Source organism: Dendronephthya gigantea, unplaced genomic scaffold (assembly GCF_004324835.1).
Source record: "Dendronephthya gigantea isolate DGI-Jeju-01 unplaced genomic scaffold, DenGig_1.0 000550F, whole genome shotgun sequence".
Classification (NCBI taxonomy): domain Eukaryota; kingdom Metazoa; phylum Cnidaria; class Anthozoa; order Malacalcyonacea; family Nephtheidae; genus Dendronephthya; species Dendronephthya gigantea.
In genome coordinates this window covers 22,501-37,811 of record NW_021163560.1, presented here as the reverse complement: position 1 = coordinate 37,811, position 15,311 = coordinate 22,501, and the positions used below count along the sequence as shown (strand labels likewise).

At 37.8% G+C, this 15,311-nt stretch overlaps 1 protein-coding gene across 1 annotated transcript in view; it reads left to right on the top strand.

The window, feature by feature from the left end:
* The first annotated feature begins 11,118 nt into the window (after nucleotides 1-11,118).
* The window catches only part of LOC114543777, a 5,078-nt gene continuing 885 nt past the window's right edge, over nucleotides 11,119-15,311 (top strand). Inside the window, 5 exon segments of the mRNA XM_028562630.1 lie at nucleotides 11,119-11,905; nucleotides 12,006-12,099; nucleotides 12,677-13,046; nucleotides 13,220-15,223; nucleotides 15,310-15,311. The exon segment at nucleotides 15,310-15,311 is cut by the window's right edge and continues 244 nt beyond it. Coding sequence (XP_028418431.1) covers nucleotides 11,119-11,905; nucleotides 12,006-12,099; nucleotides 12,677-13,046; nucleotides 13,220-15,223; nucleotides 15,310-15,311 — 3,257 coding nt within the window.

Below are 15,311 nucleotides of genomic sequence, written 5' to 3'. Positions count from 1 at the left end.
GACTGATGCAACAAATCAATTTCAGGTATAAATGTAGTTTGTGTAAGGCGTCAGTAAGCGCTGCTTTGTCTAACATCCATTCAGACTCACGTTGGTTTCGTCTCGACTCAAAATCTGCCACTAAATTGTCTTTGCCTGGGATGTGGGCAGCACTGATCCATAAACCTCGCTCTAAACACCACTCCCATATTTGCTTTGCCAATTTATTGCATGGTATAGAATGACTTGTTCCCATATGGTTTATGACACTTACTGCTGTGGTGTTGTCACACATTAGTCTTATGTGAGTATTTGTTATCTCCTTTGCAAACGTTTGTAAACCGAGAAATAATGCAAGCATTTCTAAATAATTTATGTGATTTCCTGTTTCTAAGTGGGTCCAGGTCCCTCCAGTGGAGACCTCTTTATACTCGGCGCCCCACCCTGTTAGCGATGCATCTGTGGTAATTTGGTGTTGGGGCTCTTCCCGTGTTAGTGTTTGATATGCGGTTTCAACATTCCGTATCCACCATTTCAACTCATTTATTCCCCCTCTGATAACAGCATTTGTGCATCAAAATTCCTTTTGCCTGTTTTAGAGCAGAGGTCTTATCTGTGTCAAGTTCCCGATAGTACAAAGGGCCATGCATTACCCCAGGAAAACTTGCTACAATCTTACCAATTACTCTTGCTACTTCTCTTATAGTTAGTGTTTTAGAAGCAAGCAAGTTCGTACACACATTTTTCAAATCATTAGCTTTCTCAGCAGTTAATTTGATTGTCATCCTTACTGAATTAATGAGAAAACCCAAAGTTACTATTTCCTGTGAAGGGATGAACCTAGATTTTGTAGGGTGTACTACAAATCCCAAACTATCCAGTAGCAATGTGGTGTCAATTACATTTGTAACACAATTGTTGTAGGTATTGCCCTGTAAGTAGCAGTCATCAATGTGTGCCACTGCTATATTGCCCTTGGTGTGTAGAGTAGCTAAAGCAGGTTTTAATGTTTTTGTAAACTTCCTAGGTGCACATGATAAACCATTTGGGAGACACATAAATTGATATAAGTCTGCTTTCCATTTAAATCTTAAAAATTTTTGATCCTCCTTATTTATAGGGAGTGAGTAATATGCATCTTTGAGGTCTAGAACAGCCATGAAACAATTTTGTGTCACTAATTTAGTCACAGTATGGATTGAGTCCATTTTAAAATGCTGGTATGTCACTGAATCATTGAACTTTTTTAGATTAAGGATAAGACGATAGGTTCCATCTTTTTAGGTCTCAAGAAATACCAGAGATCATTTGTCCCTGTTCATATTGAACTTGTTTATAACACCTTTATGAAGCAATTTCTTCACTTCTGCATCAATAATAGGGTACTCGTGTGGAAGGAATTTTGAGCTAGGTAACCTATGCTGGGTAGGTGTATCATCACAGTCAATTTTTAGACCTGATACATTAGATAATATTTCTTTATCACTTGTTATGGCAGTCCAAGCAGGGAAATGTTCAGCTACTTGTCCCCCTTTAAATCTTTGACAACAATCAGACAAATATATCACTAATTTAGGTACAAAACCTTCAAATTTACCTACCGAATTTCGTATTTCTCTTAAATTTGCAATTATTTCCTCTGATGACCCGGCCACGGGTTTTTTTTTGGGGTGGTTTTGGTACTGGCGCTTGCCTAAAAAAGGCTTCGGTGTATATCTATAGTTCTTACGATCATAATTCATATCCCCATAAGATTGTTTATTCTTGGAGAATGATTTAGTGGCACCCTTGAGGGCATGACCAATTTGGCTGGCTTCCTTGGCATCTTTCATGTTTTTGGCTAAATCATCACCAAATAGGAATTTGCTGTCAGGATGTTCCTCTGTTTCACAAATTGCTGAATATTCTGACTTGAGAGCAGGTTTAATTTGGTGTTTTCTAAATTGAGATACCTGAGCACTTGCATGCCCTAACATTGCAATAGAGTCCACTGATTGGGTAATTAGTTTGGAGAGGTCTCCCTTTGCGTCTGTTTGAATTAAGGCATTAGCTGTCTGGAGTGTGGCCAAGGTGGCCTTGAGTAATGTCTGTTGTATATTGGGAGGAGGTCATTCCGGGAGGATTAACCTTGGTGTTTGTCATTGTCAAGGAGGATTAACCTTGGTGTTTGTCATTGTCTGACAATTTTCAGGGCGTTTGTATTTATCAAGGATGTCCTTAAGTTTTTCAGTTTTTAATTTTTTACCCCACCTTTTCTGTGCAATATCTGCCAGTTTAGTGTCAATTTTTTCTCCAGGGACCTCATCATCATCTAGGGACTGAGCAAGGTCGTCTAATAGGCTAGGTTGAGATTTACTAAGCCCTTTTTCGTTGCGTTTAGTAAGCTGACGTATGTCATCTTCCTCATCCCAACTATCACTTGCATGAATACTGATTTCAGCATCTGCATCAGAATGGTTAGGCCGCTTTCTTTTGTACCTTGACGCAAGTGCACTTTCTTGGTCAGATGACTCAGACTCAGAAGCAGATGTTTTTCTTTTTCGACCCGTTAGGCTGTGGTTTCGTGTTATTACACCGTGTTTGCCCGTAGGGCTCTGGCTTGGTGTTGTTACACCTTTGTCGCCACGGTTTTGTGTTGTTACACGTAGTTTGCCTTGTGAAGGCTCGCCTGCTGTTTCAGCAGACGCATTGTACATTTTTTCCAGTATGATTGCCATTTGGCCCATATTCTTATTAATATTTGCCAATGTGGCATGTACATTAACATCTATAGTGTTCGGGTCCTCAACCTCACGCTGTTCGGCCCCATCATGGTCGGCGTGTTCGCCCGAAGCCGCATTTTCCTCGTCCATATTTATGCAAATTTAACCTAAATCAACGAAAAATTTTAATGCATGGATACTTACCAAATCGGGCTTCCCTATGATCAAAATTTTTACTTGTTTTTTGGGCGGATGGCAAGGAGAAAGAAAGATTTAAAGAACGAAATACTCACAAAAGTTGTTGACTTTCCAGCAAGCGACTTAGCACTGACCAGTAATGCGCATGCGCATCTCATGGGACTCCGTAGTGACGTGGACTGATGACATGATAGAATGTGATGATGATGCGTATGACAAGATCAAGATCAGAACGAAGGTAATATAGATACCCATCCTGATTTCAATGAAAGATATGATGTCTCTGAAAACTTGGGTATCCCATCAAGGTTACCTAATAATGAACCACTCATTTTAAATGAAATGGAAGATGATGACTACCGACGTTTGGTTCAAATGCTAAACAAGAAACAAAGGGAATTTTTTTATCATATTCTACATTTAATGAAGACATCTAATGATCCATTTTATGCCTTTTTAAGTGGAAGCGGAGGGGTTGGTAAATCTCACTTGATTAAGTCAATTTATCAGGCTGCTTTAAAGCACTATAACAAACAAGCTGGCGAAGACTTTCGTCGTGTTCACGTATTATTGCTTGCTCCAACAGGAAAAGCAGCTTACCTAATTAAAGGAAGCACAATCCATAGTGCCTTATCAATTCCAGCAAGCCAGTCACTTAAAATATATAAACCATTAGACTCTGGTAGGTTGAACACTTTACGATGTGAGCTTGGTGCATTAAAGTTGATCTTACTTGATGAAATATCAATGGTTGGAAACAGCATGTTTACTGTTCAGTTAAATAATCGTTTAAAGGATTTAAAAGGAAGCAAAGACGACTTTGGTGGTGTTAGCATCATTACAATCGGTGACTTATTTCAACTTAAACCTGTCATGGATAGTTACATTTTCACTGATCTCCAGTCTTTAAATTATTATAGTGTACTTACTCCTAATTTATGGAAAAAATATTTTAAATGTTTGAACTTGATGAAATAATGCGACAAAGAGAAAGTAAAATGTTTGCTGAAATCTTAAACAGGTTACAAGAAGGTAAACATACAACTAGTGATCTTAAAAAATTAAAGGAAAGATGTGTTCAGGAATCGAATTGTCCTCGAGAAGCTCCACGCTTGTTTATTCAAAACGCTTTAGTAGACAAATATAACGATCAAGTATATGAATCATTTACGGATAATAGATATACAATTAAAGCTCAAGATAGCGTTATTGGAGCAGCGTCACTTGAACTTAAAGAAAAAATGAGGCAAATACCTTATGTTCCCTTAAGAAACTCTAAACAGTTAGCTCACAAACTAAAACTTGCTGTTGGCCAACGTACTGAAGTTGCAACAAATGTGCGCACTGATGATGGTCTTACAAATGGGGCTAGTAATATTATTAAGTTAATACAACTTACTGACGAGAATAAGCCTTCGGGTCTTATCTGGGTCGAATTTGATTATGAAGATGTTGGTAGAAAAACTCGTCAAGAAAATAGAACGCTCTATGTTAGAGGAATTCAAAACACATGGACACCAATTAAACCTGTCACAACCCAATTTTCCGTTGGTAGAACAAAATCTGCTCAAGTTGTTAGAAAACAGTTTCCACTGCGACCAGCATCAGCAAAGACTGTTCATAGATCACAAGGTGATACCCAAACACAAATTGTTGTAAACCTAAACAGTAACAGGGCTATTCCTCACATTCATTACGTTGCTTTAAGTCGAGTAACAACAATAGAAGGATTATACATCACTGACCTATGTGAAGACAAGATATCCGTCGATGAAAGAGTTGTTAAGGAAATGGAAATCTTAAGAACTGAAAATAAATTAAATCTTTGTTTCAAACCACTTTATATGTTTGATCAATCCGATTTAAAAGTTTGTTACCTCAATACAAGATCTCTACATAAACACATTGAAGATGTTAGAAAGGACATTAATTACTCGTCTATGGATATTCTGATATTTACTGAAACAAGGTTAAACTTGTCAGACTCTGACAATACATACAAAATTGATGGGTACAGCTTGTTCCGGAATGATGTTTTCCAACCTTCTGGTCAGGGACGTCCATACGGTGGAACAGCTGTTTATACCCGAGTTCCTTTAAAAGAAGGATATCCTTATACTCACAACATCAGTGGAATTGAGTTCACCATTATTAAAGCAGAAAGTAATCCACATCTCAATATAATTGGGGTATATCGTTCACCCCATATTCCTATATCACGTTTAATGTGTTCACTGCGTTGCATACTTGATGAAGATTCGTCTGCACAAAACATTATAATTGGAGATTTTAATGTAAACTGGATGATAGAATCTGACCGACAGTCGCTCTACAATTTGATGGTTGTACAAAATAATTACAAACAACTGATAACAGGCTTTACAACCGACAACAAAACATTAATTGATCACTTATACACAAATTTAGTTGAAGAGCAAGTTCATGTTGGAATTCTAGAGACTTACTTTAGTGATCATAAAGCTATATGGGCTTCTTTAAGGACATAGAAGAAAAAATATTGTACTAAATTTGTATGTAGCAAAATGGACAACAGGGGCTGACAAGCAGGCTTAGCTTATTTCTTGGTTAAATAACCAAAAATTCAAGGCAAATCTCTGGACAACTTGTCTATAAATTCAGAAATACATTATTTATTCAGAAATCTTGTCTGGAGTGATAGAAGTTTACTTCTCTGAAGTTTTGATAATATAAACAGATGAACAAAAATAGACAAAATAAAACAACATTATAGATTTTAGACACAGTTAGTAGTTAGCACTAACCCACCTCTGAACAACTGATAAAACAGAAAAATGGATACCTATTACAATTTACATGTAGCATATGAAATGTGCCCTACGAAACTTTGGTATTGTAATAATTATATAGATTTTTTTTATATAAAGGTAAGTTTTTATCTGCATTCTTTTTTTTCCTTTCTTCCCGTCTTTTCTTCTCATTCTTTTCTTTTTTCTTTATCTTCGCTTTATTTTCATGTTATATTTTGCACTCATATCTTATATTTCTTCTTAGCTACTGGGTATTATATTTTGTGGACACAAGAATATCAACTGTTACAATAACTTCAGAAAATGAAACTGCTGTACTCCTATTGCAATCATGGGTAAGTTTATTCATGACTATGAATAATCTTTCAAGATAACTACTGTTGTTCTTTTTGTGTTAAAAGATTGCTTCTTGCTCTTTTGAATGCTTTTCCACTTTGCAAGTAGTTAAACATAGTGTAGTATAGACAATAGTTTTCACCTCTCGGAACTACCTTCAGAAAGAATACAGATCTAGTCACATTGGACTAAGGGTAAAAATATGGTATATTGTTACAATATGGCTGAAGTGGAAAACACACCATAGAACATATTTCCAGTACATTAATATCACTTTCTTGAACATTTTAGATACAACAAAGACATATTTAATACCACCATTTACATCACTGTGAAGATCTTACTGGTTGAGAATATTTTACATTATGTCATTTGTAAATAATGAGAAGCCTCAACTTTAAATTTGTACAGTTCACCAACTTACAACGTCTCAAGTGGTGTCTACTATTGCAATGTCATATTGAAAAGTGATATTGGAAAAATGAAGGTATTGCAGATTTCCATCCGTTGGTCAAATGAAATGTTTCAAATCAGGAGCAAAAGCTACAGAATACAGAAGGAATATATAATGCATCTGTTATGGTTTGCATACAGTGTATTTTTTCAACTAAAAATGACAGAATGTCGATTATTCTGAATGTACTGTATTTGCAGTGCAATGATTGTTACTAAATTTTTGTAAATATTGTATAAATACTTCACATTATCAAATCTGCTTAAAGAGAGAGGAAATACAGAGAAACTTTAGCTCTAGTCTGATTTTTTTTTGGTATAAAAAAATAAAGATTCAAAATATGCTCTTCTATTATTTATTGTGGACTGGTGAGATGTACAGTACAATAGACCATACAATCATAATGATGTTTCATGACAAAATTTAACTACTAAGACCAGAATGCTTTGCTAGCTTCTTGGTTAAAGCCTGAAAAAGCTTAGACTTAGTAGTTAAATTATGCCATGAAACATCATAATGGGTATGGTCTATTAAATTTCAAAGAACAATTCAATCTCTCCAAACACAACAGTAAGTTTTTATTACAATAAATGTGAATTTTCAACCATACCTTCTTCATACATATGTGTTATTTAAAATATCAATTTTTTCAAGTCTTTCTTCAAACTAAACCACAACAAAAATATCTAATGTTCGTGTCATTAATACTTTGAATATCACTAATTTAGCATTGTCTGTACTGATATAATGTTTTCAACAATATGATTTTGTTTGTTGTATGTCATTGAAATGATGGCTGTATCAAAGAGAACATCTTCAATCAGTTCTTTGGTGAACTTGGTATCCTCTGGAATTTCACTATTGGCTTGAACAATCTGCTTTATAGAACTTTCAAAGAGGTGACGCTAAATCGGCTGGATTCTGTTGAACTCAACAATTTGTTTTCAACGAGGACTTGAGCAAACCAGTGCTTGGCTACTGCTGCTTCTTTCTGCTTGAAATGACAGTGTGAACATTCAATAAATCTTCGATTATCAGTATGTTGAATTTTTTTGCTACATTTTGTGCAGGCAAGATATGGTTCAACTTTCTCGATACCAATGATTTCTACATCAACAGTTTCACTGTCAACGACTATGATCGGCAGTGGTTCTTGAAACGGTAGTCCAGATTCTATTTTAGTATCGGACTCAATTGTGTTGACAACAATTTCACTGGTAACTTTATCCCTTCGTACACGTATGTTGGTAAAAGTGTATGTGTCGCCTTGTTTCACTTGATGTACACAATCTTCCCAAAGGGTTAATGTGATTGTCCCAGATGGGTCAATAACTACATTCTGCATATGTAATTTTTTTATACCGACTCGTTTGGAGGGTGCACATGAGCAACTTTAGCTCTAATGGTTATAATCTGACCAGGACACACCAACTTTGCATTGGATATATTCATAGTGGATGGTAGCTGTTGCTTTTGAAAGTCCACATCATTGTATGCGTTAATTACAACATCTCCCATCAGCAAATCCTCTGAATTTGAGCCAGATCGGTCAACACGATACTTCTTTATTTTGACTGGAGAGTCCTTCTGGTCAAGTTCAATGAACCGCTTTCGCTTGGGGTGGTGAAAAACAGACTCCACGTACTGTTTTGCCCTTTCTTGCAGTTGGAATTCAAAGTACTTTCCCTTTTTAATTGGTGATATATTGTGAAGATATCCTATAGCTTCAGGTTCAGCAATCGTACTGGGACTGGACTGCTCAATTGGCGATTTATCACACTCAGCATTAGCAATAGACCAGGTCCACTCTGGCAATTATCAGATTCAGCATTGGTACCAGGTCCACTCTGGGAATTATCAGATTCGGCATTAGCAATTTCCCCAATTGGAGAATTATCAAACTGAGTAATGACTTCAAGAAGTTCATTGTATGCAGCACTGTTTTTCTGAGTGTCATCAGTGGTAATTATGTTTTCCGCCATCTCATGATCTGACTCATATCCATATTGATATACTGCTTCCTATCAAAATAGACCAAAAAAATCAATAACTAATGCCTGTTCACACTAGTTGTAATTCGTCTGGGATCTATTGTATTCTTTTCCGATAGACAAAGCATTTTACACAGCAATGACCACAGACAATGAAAATCCCCGATTCTTAGGACCAGTGTGAACCAGACTTAAAGCTTATATTTGCAACTGAATAGGATTATAGGAATGAATAAGGCTTATCTCTGCCATAGGCAGCCCAATAATGCGGGTCATCTAATCAAGGAATTTTTTTATCTGGCCTATGCATGACATGATCAAAGACTACAATTCTTCATAAACCTAAACAATATACTATATCTAACAAGTTTTCAAAACATCTATTCCAGTATAATTAAATTATTTTCACACCAATGTAGACAGCATCTAAATATTTATACAGTGATTTATACTATGAACTCAAATTGCTGATATATCATATTACTCTTGTTGACAGGTACTGTAATTAAATGAATGTACAAATTTTCCTTTTACACTAGCGCTGTTGCGCATCCAGTAATAAAGAAATTTGACAGTTGTGGCAGTTTGCGTTTTTGTTATACATCCTGTATTATACCATCGAAGACTCCCTTCGAAAAACTATAAATGTTTAAGGTGAACCTTACCTATTAGCTACAAAATTAGTTGTTCCAAGCACAGCACGAGGTCGACGTAGCCTGCGAACAGGCACTAATACGTAGTTTAAAAACACTTCCAATCACAAGGTGAAACATGTTTCCACTATGTACTTTTGAATTTTTAGAATTCAAAACAACAAAATTGAAAATTGGAACACAAATTACACGCCAAAAATAAGGTTTCTGCGGTTGAGGTCGCTATATCAAAATTCAATGTGGACTTTTATACTACATAATATATATATATATATATATATATATATATATACATGTATATATATATGTATATGTACATGTACATGTACATGTACATGTACATGTACATGTACATGTACATGTACATGTATATGTATATGTATAAAACAATGCGCCCTCCTGTTTGTCTCCAAAGGCAACTTCTGCACTTCATTACAACTAGTAATTCATGTAGTATATATTTACTATAAAGTTTAGTATCTGTTATTAACTTAACGCACGCCTGGGCCAATGTGGTCACACGTACAATACAATAAAAACTTAACGTTATTGTTTACTGTTATTTGCGTTATAGCCAATGTTCAAAATAAGTCTTAGTATATACCATATAGATGCATCGTGCTGAGCTGTAAGCTTCAATGGCATGCAACATGTACGCACTGCGTACCTATTTTTTCAATCACTGGTAACATTGTTTTCTCACATCCAACAGTCTCTTTCCATTAGAGACCCACTTGATTTAGAGCATTGTAAGAGTAAGTTAGAACAAAGTATTCTAATTGTTTCGGCATTATTGCTGGTTGTAAATAGCAACACAGATGTTATAGTCAGGGAGCATGTGTACTCCCGTGGGAAATCACTGAAGAAAGCAAGCAACAATGCTAGTCATGTTCAGGGGACTTCAAATAGTAGAAAAGTGATGTTGCCAAGTTTGTAACTTGTCCTGGACCAATTAAGGGGGTATTTTTAAAAAGGACGTCAACATTTTAGCACGAAAACGAGGCTGGTACCAAAACCATTAATATCTTCGCCGTTTTTAGACGAAATGTCATGAAACTTGCAACAAATAATCACCAAGACATGCAGAAGACAATAATCTAGTTTTTATGTTGTCACGTGACTCCCAACATTAAAACGAGGCTAGTGTCTAAATCATCAATATCTTTGTTATTTTTGAACGAAATGTCACGAAAATTGTAACAAATGATTACCATACTACACAGAAGAGAACAGTGTCTCTTTTATTTTGTCACGTGACCCCAAACACGAAAACGAGACTAGCATGTACCACGTGACTTGTTTATAAGTTAATTGTACTGTTATGACGGTTAATAGTTAGCATCAGACTGAATACATTTATATAGTTGTTCTTAGTTGCATAAGTCCATGTGTTATTACAATGTCTACAGTCTAATGATCATCTTGCTATTAAAAAACAATGGTGTCATTTTTTATTTTGTCACGTGACAAATCAAAAATTAACCATAAACCAAACGGGGAAAGTCCTTAGAAAGAAAACAAACCAACAAATAATAATAGATTATCACAATAATGACAGACTGTCTATGCATTTGAGAGTGCGACTTTGAAGACTGAAGGCTATGCATCAATGTTATTGCAGTATTGCTGGTCAGTGGTATTTTTCATTAAAACAGAAAGTGAAAGTGAGTGAGAGTGATCATTGTCATGACTTTTTTTGAAGTTCTGTAAGTACATATTTTGCGGCTTTTGTTCTCTTGATGTCAGCCAACGTACTCGATTTCAAATTGTGCATTTTGTGCCACAAGAATACAAAAGAACCTCTGGTAAAAAATCCAACGTCACATGAAAGATTGCTTCGATTTGTTGAAGAAAGAAGTGCGTATGGAAATCCTAACTATCGTGACACTTGGTTAATGCTACAACAATACACAGTACAAGACTTAACTCTTCAGAATGCAACTTGGCACAGGTCGTGCTACCAGGTTGTCACCAGTAAAGAAAAGTTAAAAAGAGCAAAAGAGCAATTTGAAAAAGATGGTGCCACAAGTTAAGCGAAAAAAGGAGGAAAGCAAAAAATTGACACGGTCGCAAACTTGCCCCTACAATAAGGAACTGTGTTTTTTTTGTGATCAAGCGGCTGTCAATAAAGATCCTCTCCATTCCGTCTGCACCGAGTCGGCAGGACAGTCAATCCGGTCTGCTGTAGAGATTCTGGGAGATGAAAGATTACAAACAAAACTTGCGACCTCAATTAACGCAAATGATGCTCATGCCATAGATGTCAAATACCATAAGAATTGTTATCTAAACAATGTCACAAATGTGCTACGAAGATCCCAGTACCAACCAAACGAGGATAATGGAGTGGCAGCTGGTAGAGTTGAGTTCTTAGATATCACCGAGAAAGCGTTGAAGGAAGGGAAGCTCTTGAATATGGCAGATCTCGAGACCCTGTATGTAAATGTGCTTCTTGAAAATGGTGTAGTAAATCCCACATGTTCCAGAAAAACACTGAAGCAGTTAATCTCAAGTTATGTTCCAGATGTTGAATTTCACAGACCGAAACGACTGAATGAACCTGAAAGACTAACTGTGAAGGAAACGCGGGATAACTCAATAATATCAAGCGAAGAAGACAGGTGCACCGAACCTGAAATGAAAGCTATTTATGATGTTGCAGCACTCCTTCGCAAGCGCATTAACCACAGCAAGAGTTGGACCTTCACCGGTCAGTTTGACGACCTTGATGCTGAACAGCTTCCCAAGGAGTTATATTGCTTTTTTAGATGGATTATACACGGACCAACAGGATTTGCATCAGGTTAGGGCATGTGTCATTACAATATTCTAAAGACATTGGGCAGAGTAGGAATATTCCAGTAATGAACATATGAAACATTTATAATGTTTTCTTTTCCTAGATGACAAGTTCAGTGAAATCTACAAGCGGGCAGTTACTCTGAGCCAAAGTACCATCTCCATGACCCTTACTGATCGCCAAGTGAAACACCGGAAGTCAGAGGTACGTCAAGTTTCACATCTTCCAAATTAATGACATTAAATTAGATGTATTTATTTTCTTTGATCAATGTTGTTCATAGGTAATTCGATCGACAAAAGAAATACCCCAACAACTTGCCATTGGTTTGGCAATACACCAGTCTATTAGGAGCAAAGCACTTGTAAACATGCTAAGTGGGTTTGGTATGTCAGTAGAATACAATCGTATTCTTCGAGCGGAATCTCAAATCCAGAAGCACGTAGTTCAGCGCATGAAGCAGAGCAATAACCTGTATATTCCTCCAGATGTTGTACCTGGGCGCCACATCTTCTTTGCTGTGGATAACGTAGATTTTTCTGAAGATACGCCTGATGGAAAGGGTACCCTCCATGGAACGGCTATGGCCATATATCAGAGGCAATACGACCAGGATGCTTCACCACAGCTCAGGTTATTTGTAAGAAAAAATGAATCCGTAATCGGGTTTAAACAACAGTTAACTTCCAACGCATAGACCATTTACTATTATAGCTAATTTACCATGTTGTTTATAGTATCAACTATAGCTTAACTCTATATGTGTTTCCTTAGATTGGATGACACAAATATTGCAGGCCGGAAAAGCGATCGTTCCTTAAAGGATCTCCCTAATACAACACTGCTAGAGTGCCCTAATCCTCAAGCGAACCCGAAAAGTCCTACATACCCCTCGTATAGCGTGAATGTGGAAGATCTAGCAATAACGGTTAAGCTTAAGGACTTTGCGTGGCTCATTGGACGCAGCTTAACACGGTTCCCAGCTCAAGATAGCGATGGCGAGATGACGCAATCTCAGGTGCCTGTCTGGTCCGGGTATAATTCTCTAGTCTATGAAACACAGCCCCTTACAAGAATCGGATCTCCGCCACTGATAGCAGCCCCTGCCCACGAATGGACTACAATGCTTACCATTCTCATGCAGGTATGTATTTAACCTCGGTCAAACGTTTGAGAAAGTGCACATGTAAAAGTTGTTAGAACTAGAGCCACTGAATATATTAAATCTGAAATAGGAAACAACAATAGCAGCCATATTCTCGTTTCTTATTTTGTAATTGGTCTGTATTAAATCTAAAGTATTCACAAAAATTGCAGGCCCAAGGAATCACTGCTCACGTCATGGGTCCGGGCCGAAAAACGGTCGTATCGTTGGACCTCGGCTTATACCTACCCGCTAAAAAGCTCCAGATGGCTCGTAATGATTTAAACCATCTCATTCTAAGGCCTGGCGAGCTCCATATTGTTATGGCGCAACTTAGAACCCTAGGTTCATTCATCGAACACAGTGGAATCGACTTGTGCTGGTCAGAGTCTGATTTGTATGGCCCAGCTACTGTCAAGCAAATCCTGGCAGGGAAGCACGTAAAGAGAGGAGAGACAGCACATTTGGTTACTCTTCAAGTCCTGTTTATGCTCTACCAGAAGGCGTTCCTCTCTAGCCAAGATGAAGAGTTGGTGAAGAAGATTGACAAGTGTGCAAAGCAGCTAGGAAAGGCGTGTGAACAAGGAAAAAATAGCGAGGTAAAAGAAGCTGAAGATCAAATGGTAGAAGTAATGAAATCTGAAGATTTAGTTGGCAAAATGGAACGATTTGAAGAAGGGAAGAATCCTGAGTTCAAGGTTTTCCGTTCCTACATGAAGATGATTATGGAGATGTTGCTGTTTGTACGTGCTGTACGAACAGCGGACTGGCAGTTGCATTTAAGATCTTTGCAGTTGTTTACGAAGTATTTCTTTGCGCACGACAAACTTAACTACGCCAGAATGATTCCCATTTATCTTGCCGAGATGGAAAACCTTCCCGAGTCAGCTCCTGAAATCTATAAAGAGTTCGCCGAAGGCAACTGGGTTGTGAACAAGAACCGACACGTACCATTTTGTGGACTTGGAGCAGATCATGCCCTGGAACACATTAATCGATCCATGAAGGTATCAGGAGGCCTAGTAGGCATCACTTTGAATCCAAGTGCACGTACCAAATTCTTCATGATTGCTCCAGAGCTCGCGCGTCTAGCAGAAGAGGCAAAGAAGATGGCTGGCAGGGCAAAAACGAGAGGAGGCGCCAAACACCACGCTTTGACGGCTGCTGGGCTCTCTCGTGAAGAGAAGAACATCACCAAGCTATTGAATACGATAGAAGGATTTACAAATCCCTTTACCGAGCAAGGTGACAAGCTATTCAATCTTGTGACGAAAGTGGTTGCATCGGAGAAGGTGAAGAAGGATCTTATAGAGCAAAGCGAGATTGGCCAGAAGCTCTATGATGATTTTGTTAGAGATCGCATCATAACCGGAAAGATCAACCTGTGGTCAAGTATGAAGAAAAGAAAGTTGCAGACATGGAAAGCGATGACCAAGAAGATTAAGATTTCAACCTCGGCCGAGACCATCGAACTGCAAGAAGATAGAAACTTGTTTGCACGCATGCTAATCATCTGTAAGAGCCGTCCAGAGATCGACATTCCAGAAGCTGTTGGAACATACAAATTCAGAGTTGTTCCACGATCGATGTTTACTGCTGATGGCACCATGTTACACTGTACAGCCAAGAGTGCATTGATGCCAATACTCGAGAATTTGCCAATTCCTCCAGATTGCAGCACTGATGGTCATGCAGAACGGCAAAGAATGAAGGTGTCGATTGTCGATGCAATGGCAGAGGTGCAAGCCCTTGACAAGCCAGAGTGGATCCGTGACTGTTCTCAACTGGCTCAGCACTTTGCAGGACGCATATTTGAAAAGTATCGGGATAACGAAGAGATCCGGCTGGTGTTTGATAGATATGATATTCTATCATCTCTGAAGGAAGCAACACGCCAGAAGAGGACACGGCAGCAAGACCTCATCTACTATCGAATCACCTCATCTACTCTGATTGCCAAAGTTACGATGAAGAAGCTCCTATCTCACACAAACACAAAGAAAGAACTGGCTGAATACCTTGCACAAGAGATCATAAAGTACGCTGAACAAGGTGGAATCAGAGTAGTGGTAGCATATGGCTGTGAGTGCAAGGGAAGCAAGAAGGATATGGCTTATCTTAACAGTGATCACGAAGAGGCCGATACAAAGATTATCTTACATGCCCAAGACGCAACGGTTAATGGAGCAACGGAGATCCAAATCCATTCTCCTGACACTGATGTTTTTTCCTTTCCTTGAGGCGTTACACCGATCTGTGTCAGAA